General features: G+C 51.6%; 3 protein-coding genes across 3 annotated transcripts; 2 read left to right on the top strand and 1 right to left on the bottom strand.

Moving 5' to 3' along the window:
- Window positions 1-475: 475 nt before the first annotated feature.
- Window positions 476-1,801, top strand: D7B24_004378 (uncharacterized protein; the record flags this gene model as incomplete). Its single annotated transcript, XM_028638549.1, has 2 exons — window positions 476-1,296; window positions 1,357-1,801. 2 exons carry the CDS (start codon window positions 476-478, stop codon window positions 1,799-1,801), a joined length of 1,266 nt encoding a protein of 421 aa, XP_028496900.1.
- Window positions 1,802-2,075: 274 nt separating this feature from the next.
- Window positions 2,076-2,807, bottom strand: D7B24_004377 (uncharacterized protein; the record flags this gene model as incomplete). The annotated part of the gene is made up of 1 exon (XM_028638548.1): window positions 2,076-2,807. The coding sequence occupies one exon, from the start codon at window positions 2,805-2,807 to the stop codon at window positions 2,076-2,078; it is 732 nt and encodes a 243-aa protein (XP_028496899.1).
- A 1,804-nt stretch (window positions 2,808-4,611) lies between these two features.
- Window positions 4,612-6,893, top strand: D7B24_004376 (uncharacterized protein; the record flags this gene model as incomplete). The annotated part of the gene is made up of 10 exons (XM_028638547.1): window positions 4,612-4,816; window positions 4,883-5,096; window positions 5,156-5,218; window positions 5,284-5,361; window positions 5,422-5,851; window positions 5,915-6,209; window positions 6,272-6,337; window positions 6,437-6,479; window positions 6,525-6,663; window positions 6,720-6,893. 10 exons carry the CDS (start codon window positions 4,612-4,614, stop codon window positions 6,891-6,893), a joined length of 1,707 nt encoding a protein of 568 aa, XP_028496898.1.
- Between the last annotated feature and the right edge of the window lie 995 nt (window positions 6,894-7,888).

Here is a 7,888-nt window from a genome sequence, read left to right as displayed (position 1 = left end):
TGACGCATTCGATTCTAGATGGCCAAAACCAAGCAATATCAGGGGTTCGAGAGGGTGTGAGGCATAGCTGCATCTCACCTCAATCAGTCCGGTCAGTATGCGGCTGAAACAAGCCTCCGATAAACCGGCCGGCACACTGATCTCTAGGCCCGATCACGTGAGCGGCAAACCGCCCGTGTAAGTGACCCCATGATAGTGAGCCAGGGGGGAGTCGTAACAAGTCATCGCGGTTTAGGGACTCCGAGAACATCGGCGGACGTGAGTTCGTGCCGGCGTCAGAGATACGAAGCTCGTGGCGCTCAGGTATGAGGGAGCAGGTAGGGACATATAGAAGGACGGCCACCTTCAATACGGAGTGTGGGAGGAAGCAGAACTAGCACTATGATCAACTTGTAATCATATCCAAAATCGCTATCTCCATTATCATCATATCACTACAGCAACTCTCTATAATCACAGACACTGTTTTGTTGCCATGTCGCTCCTCAAAAGGTACCTTGGGCTCGCCGGTGCTGCTCCCGCCCATGACCCCAAAGCCCCCGTCAGGGCACTACCAGCATCATGGTACACGTCCCAGGACATGTACGAGCTTGAGCGCCGTGCAATCTTCTCCAGAAAGTGGCTCCTCACAACGCACAAGTCTCGTCTTCCCAACCCTGGAGATTGGGTCAAGTACGACGTGGCGGGCTACTCCTTCATCGTGGTCCAGGACCGCAAGGGCAAGATCAACGCTTTCCACAATGTTTGCCGACACCGGGCCTTCCCTGTGGTCACGAGCACCCACGGCAACAGCTTCATCTTCTCATGCAAGTACCACGGATGGTCCTATGGTCTTAGCGGAAACCTCGCCAAGGCCCCGGGGTACCAGGACCTCGAGGGGTTCGACAAGTCCAAGAATGGCCTGTTTCCCATCCACGTGCATCTCGACAAGAATGGATTCATCTGGCTGAATTTGGATGCGGGCGAGACACCCGAGATTCCGTGGGGTGAAGACTTTGAAGGAGTCGACGAGCAGCAGAGGTTCGAGCACTACAATTTCGAAGACTACGTGTACGACCACACGTGGGAGATGGAGGGTGAATACAACTGGAAGATCCTGGCAGACAACTACAACGAGTGCTACCACTGCCCTCAAGCACACCCCGACATCCCGTCAATTGCAGATCTCAACTCCTACTACGTTCAGACGAAGGCCTCCCACATCCAGCACTTCGGCCAGCCCACAGAGGAACAGATCGCAAAGGGCTTTCGTGTGGCGGCAACGTACTTCTGGCCCAACGCATCCATGAATGTTTCGTAAGTTATCATCCGCTCGGCGCTTTATTTGCCTAGAATCCTTGCTGACCAAGATCTCAGACCGCACTTCTTCTTTATCCAGCGCTTCATGCCCAGCGGCCCCACCAAGTCCGTCATGAAGTATGAAGTATTCCGGAACAAGAATTCGAGCGACGAGGATTTTGGCGTGATCAACGACATGTACAAGCGAATCATGTCCGAGGACAAGTATCTCTGTCTCAACTCACAGAAGAACCTCAACGCCGGCATCTTTGTCAACGGCGAGCTTCACCCCGAGCTGGAAAAGGGACCACTATTCTTCCAGAGGACTGTTCGCGAGGTCATGACCGCACACTTTGAGAAGGAGCAGCTTCTTGGCGAAGAAATCTGGCCCGCTCAGCAGCGTGTGCCCAAGTCGGCGACAGCCAGTCAGGCCGACACCAACTTTTGTTCGGCAGTCGACTGTTGCAGGAAGACCAAGATTACCGAGAAGAAGCAGACCATGGCCGAGGCGCTTGCATTTTAGAGATGGCTGAGATGCGCATCGATCTTTGCCGCTAGCAGGAGTAGATCACCTACACTTCGATGACTTTTATGGCGATGATTTGGGACTTTAGGATTTTACGCAAATTGCCAACATTTATTAGCGTTCATAGCATGCAACCTTGGGAATAATGAACTATCTACACAAGCCATTGCTCTGTTCCAGCGATCGTCGACGATATCGTTGCGACTTGTCTGCAGTCACTCTGCCATCACGTTTAGTTATGGGTGGTTTCACCCCTTCGCTCCTTTACACATCACATCCCCATTCGCGACAATATGAACATGCAGCCAACGACGCTTGCCATGTTTATCTTGGACACTCGTGTCAAAGACCCTGGTGACGGAGCTTCAGTAGACTGCTGCGCAGCACCCTCACTCTCTGTCGTTGACGATTCATTCGCTGTACTCGAGAGGCGGGCACTCGCTGTTGTGTCCAAAATTTGAGTGGTTGTCCCAGTTTTCGAGGACGTTGGTGAAGACTGAGGCTCTTCGATAGATGAACTCGAGTCCGGAAAGTCTCTCCCGTACCCATAATCGGAGTAGACTTTCGTTTGCCACGCCCCGGTAGGTGTGCTAGCAAAGGTCGTCGGAGCAGGGACACCGGCCGCTGTGACTGTGGCGCAAACGACCTCCCCGTCGTGTCGGTACCCAGACGTGTCCTCACCTTCGGGGAAATCATTTAGACACATGAAGTGCTCTGAGAAGGAGTAGGGGTACTTGTCGTTCGACGCATCCAACTCGGGGTCGACGAGGCAGACTACGGCGCAGGACATTGGATAGAAGGGGTGATCCTGCGCCACAGGCTCGGTAATGTTGTAGACCTCGCCGGAACAGCATTTCGCGAAGTTGGTGGAGCTGTAGTAGCCAATCGGTGGGCTCTTGCAGACGAAGCCAGATATGTTTTCAGGCCACTCGTTCCACGTGTTGGATGGGTTGATGAGATTGTAGGAGGGTGAGCCTGTGCAGGCCGGCGCAGGACTAACCATGCTGCTCTGGGTTTAACTTGATCGTGACGTCGTGTGAACTTGGATGCGTGCGTGGCTCGATGAAGTTTGCATGTTTTGATGACAGTAACGAGCTGAGGTCACTTTCCGCACGCTGACTAGATGGGATAGTGCGGCGCAGCAGAATAATCTGATCCTTCGGCGATAAGCCCCCATGCTCGTCACCAGGCTGTTGAGCAATGGCACGCCCTCCATCGATGACCTGTTCAGCGTGACTTCGTATAGAGCCTCACGATATTTCAGGTTCTGAGGAAACGAGAAGCCATTTTTTCATGTTTAGGAACTTCTGAATTTGTACCGGGGTTTGTCATCAGGTTGATCCTCCACAGAGCCTGGTGGTTCTCCACCACCTGCGTTGCAACGGTCAACCTCTTGACAGCCAAATCGTCTCCACCATGTACCTGACATGCTTCCATGTCGTCCTATGTTCAAACTGGCCAGGGACCGAATCAAGGTCCACAAGCCTGAAGCAAGTTGCCGATTAGAACGTGCGTTGTTGTGCATACCAAGAGTCAATCGATGCAACAAACCCGAATGAAAATCATGTGCGTAGCTACAACCAACAATTTATCAAACGGTTCGTAAAATCCAGCCACACATGGCCAGTCACTGCTCGAATGTTCCGACGGCAATGCACATGCTTCATCATATCCCCATGATATCCTCTCCACCGACTCTCCGTCTACTAATGACCGTGTCCCGGCTTACATTCTCTAATCCCAGACTCCAATAGCATAAGCGCACGAAATCCCCGCCTTTTCTGTGTCCCGTGCTTTATCGGAAAAGGGACATCGGCATTGAAGTACCATGTAAGCCGATGTGCTCTGCCAAAAGTGTCTGTGCAAACCACACCAACCCCAACGCCCAAAAGTGCCAGGTAAGGCTGTTCCACTTGACTGCATATCCCGAAGGATTCGTGGGGTCCGGCACATTTCCCCCTCCGGCTAAATACTGTCGTGCTTGAATGAGCGTCAGGCGCCTTTCGTAGCATTGATCTGCACGACCTCATGCCGGAGCCTCTCATTTTGCCGGACGATGTCGCACGGGCATAGGCAAGGTAGTCGGGCATTGGCGGGAGTTCACTCAGTTTATGCCGGACCAACACCGACGGTGGTCCTTTACCCCTCTTCGTATGCAGATGATGTGGTATTGGGCCCAAGAAAGACTAGAAGATACAAGGATGGATTTGGGATCGAGGTGTCTCCGTTACTAATGCCCATTCAGGAGAGGGACTGTGTGCTTATGTCTTAACGCAAAGTACTTGAATACTTAGTTAGGGACTCATCAGGTCAAAATTGATCATTAGAATAATGAAGAAGTCTGTCTGGAATGGTGATGGATCACCTGGATAGCCACCGCTTACCTCTTAGGAAGTGGAACATTTGGGCATAGAGAACCTTTAGGGAGGAAAGCTAAAAAGTATTGGGGATCGGTTCCATGGATTACATTTCTACCGCTCACGCCCGGTGCACAACGTGTTCCGGTACCTCCTCCGCTGCCCGCACTTGAAACCCCATGTCCTAACTGGACACGACGGGCCGATCCCGGCTTACACCCGGGCGCATGTAATGCTCATCTCCTGATGTCTACAGGAGCGCCGATCAACAGCCGGCACAAAGCTAACGCCTGTTATAAGAAGAAGCTTACATCCAACTCACGCTGTCTGAAGTGAGCGCAGAACTAGAATCTAGTTTCACCTGTGACTCGTCTTTCTTCATTACACAGTCAAAAGCCCCTGGCCATCGCCATTTCACTAAGAAATCTCAGTTCATACGCGAACTCCACGATGGGCGGTGCTCTCGGCGGCAATGCCGCGTACGATGCAGCGTTGGAGCGGCGACAGGCGCTCATGGGAGCCAGCGGCGCCAGAGCTCTCGTCAAGAACTTCAAGGTGGCCCGCATTGCAGCTTTCGCGTGCATCGGAGGAGTTCTTTACGGCTATAATCAGGGCATGTTCTCGGGAATCTTGGCCATGCCATCTTTTGGGAAACGTATGTTGCCCACTGTCTCATAAGTAGAATGGACGTTGTCGACTGATTCTTGGTATTTCTGTATAGATATGGATGGCTACATCGACAATCCTACTCTCAAAGGCTGGTTGACTGCAATTCTGGAACTCGGGGCTTGGTTCGGCACCCTGCTTTCTGGTTTTGTGGCCGAAGTCTTCTCGCGAAAGTATGGTGTTCTGGTTGCGACCGCGGTCTTCATGCTCGGAGTCATCATCCAGATCACTTCAATTACTGGCGGCCACGAATCAATCCTGGCAGGTCGGTTTATCACGCAAGTACTCAAGTGACCGAGTCTTTTCTTCTGGTGCTAACATGATGCAGGGGTATGGGCGTGGGAAGTCTTTCAATGATTGTGCCGCTGTACAATTCAGAGTGCGCACCTCCGTAAGCTTATTTCCCCCGCTTCTCACAACGAACCAGGTCATTTAATCATCATCGTTATGAGACAGTGAGGTCCGTGGAGCTCTTGTTGCCTTGCAGCAGCTCGCTATCACATTTGGAATCATGATCAGTTTCTGGATCGATTAGTAGGTTGCCCTCAGAAAGACACTCGCAACACGATGAAGTCAACTAACACAGAGCCACAGCGGGTGCAATTACATTGGAGGAACAGAAGAGGAGACTCAGTCAGACGCTGCGTGGTTAGTTCCAATCTGTCTCCAGCTCGGACCAGCCATTGTGCTCTTTGTTGGAATGATGTGGATGCCTTTCTCGCCAAGGTGGCTGATCCACCATGATCGCGAAGACGAGGCCCGAGACGTCCTTGCCAACCTCCGAGACTTACCTCACGATCATGAACTCATTCAACTCGAGTTCCTTGAAATCAAGGCACAGTCCCTGTTCGAAAAGCGAAGCATCGCCGAGCACTTTCCTCACCTGCAAGAACAAACGGCGTGGAACATTTTCAAGCTGCAATTTGTCTCCATCAAGAGTTTGTTCACATCCAGAGCAATGTTCAAACGTGTCATAGTCGCTTGCCTCGTCATGTTGTTCCAGCAGTGGTCTGGAATCAATGCTGTGAGCCTATCCGACCTTGCCAGCCATTTCTTCATCGAGTCGAGACTGATGGTGCGGCTTTAGGTGCTTTACTACGCTCCTCAAATTTTTGAACAGCTCGGCCTGAGTGAGAACACGACAAGCTTGCTAGCAACCGGTGTTGTCGGTGTTGCCATGTTCATAGCTACAATCCCGGCAGTCCTGTGGATTGACCGAGTGGGCCGGAAGCCGGTCCTGACCGTTGGGGCCATCGGTATGGGTACTTGCCACATCATCATTGCGATAATCCTGGCCAAGAACATCGACAATTTCCATAACGCCCCCGCGGCGGGCTGGGCTGCTGTGTGCATGGTGTGGCTGTTCGTGATCCACTTCGGCTGTAAGACTCTCTCCAGCGAGATATCAGGACTTGACCGTGTTGCTGATTCAATGGCTATCCAGATTCTTGGGGACCATGTGCTTGGATCATTGTTGCTGAAATCTGGCCGCTGAGCACTCGTCCTTATGGTGTGTCGCTGGGAGCCTCCAGTAACTGGATGTGAGTAAATGACCGCATTGTCGAAATGGCCACAGTTGATGGTGTTGGGAGCTAACGGGGACTTTTAGGAATAACTTCATGTAAGCCATTTCATATGACAGAGACCCATAGGTACGGTAAAATGGCACGTCTAGATACTGACAACACCGTCTGCAGTGTCGGCCAGGTCACCCCAGACATGCTCGTTGGTATCACGTACGGTACTTACATCATATTCGGCCTTCTCATATATACTGGCGCAGCATTCGTCTGGTTCTTCGTTCCGGAGACCAAGCGGCTTTCGCTGGAGGAAATGGTATACTTTGAGAACCCCTGCCGCTACTTCAAGCCTTCAGCGCTGACTCCCACTAGGATCTGGTCTTCGGCTCTGAGGGAACCGCACAAGCGGACTTTGAGCGTATGGCGGAGATCAATCGAGACATTGGTCTTACGGCACTACTCGAGCGGGACCACCATGGCTCGGCAGCCATCGGCGAAGAGCTCGAGAAGCCGAAAATCGACTCCGTCAATCATGAGCGAGTATAGGCAAAGACTTTAGGTTTGAAGCTCCAAGATCCGATGTAAGCTGTCCCAAAGTGGAAAAAGAATGAGCACTTCCACTTAACGACCCTTGTTCATGCGCCCTTTCAGTGTTGTCGCAGAAGTACAAACTTGTTGTCACAGGACGCTAGACCTAGGATGTCATGAGACTTGGTAGTATGTAAGCAGCTGAAGTTATGTATGAAGCTTGAAATACCATAATCCAGAGTCGCTTAACATGAAGCATACACCCGTATAATTTGAGACAAAAGATTTGGTTCTTGTCTAGTCTCTACTTATTTGTGATGCGCAACGTGACAAGATGTACGGGAATGCCAAGCTGCGAGCGTCAGCACTTGGCGGCTTCCCGCATCAGCAATACAGGGGAATTGACGTTCATGCATGTCAGATCGGGACTTAACCCTATAACAACGTCTTCCAAAAGCATGACGATGTGCTTTTTAATCTATCAATCTATGTCTCCTACAAATCGCCATGTACAACCTTTGAACACTCATGATTATTGACTAGTGCAGCAGAGGAAAATGGCCCACACCCACCCACTCATGAATTACGAGTCAGGCGTGTGCGACGTTCCTCAAGGGCGGTCTTTGTAGTTTGTCGCTCAGTCTGGGCTCGACACAGCACCAATACTGGCACATGCCAACATTCGGAAGACCAGAGGATGCTGAAAACATTCGATTGCGCTACTCTTATCACCGTGCGCAGTGGTAGATACGGCCTGACCAGAATCGTCTTCCGACAGAAGAAGGGAGCCATACTGCTGGTATGTGGGTGTGGCCGTGTCTTGATCGATTCCGTCCCCCGATGGCAGAAAGCAGCTTAGTGCAGCCCCGGAATCGGCATACTGGGCCCATGACGTGATGGAATTGGAGAGCTCGTGCCAATAAGTACGCATTCCCAGGAAGCTTCGCCAGGCCCACCGTCGGGTAGAAACTTTATTTCAAAAAGTGATATCATCGCACCCTCAAGCTGCCTTG

The sequence above is a fragment of the Verticillium nonalfalfae genome, assembly GCF_003724135.2.
Source record: "Verticillium nonalfalfae strain VnAa140/NRRL 66861 chromosome Unknown scaffold_24, whole genome shotgun sequence".
In the NCBI taxonomy this organism is placed as follows: Eukaryota; Fungi; Ascomycota; class Sordariomycetes; order Glomerellales; family Plectosphaerellaceae; genus Verticillium; species Verticillium nonalfalfae.
Note: the sequence above shows the minus strand (reverse complement) of the source record. Positions and strands in the feature narration are given on the sequence as shown.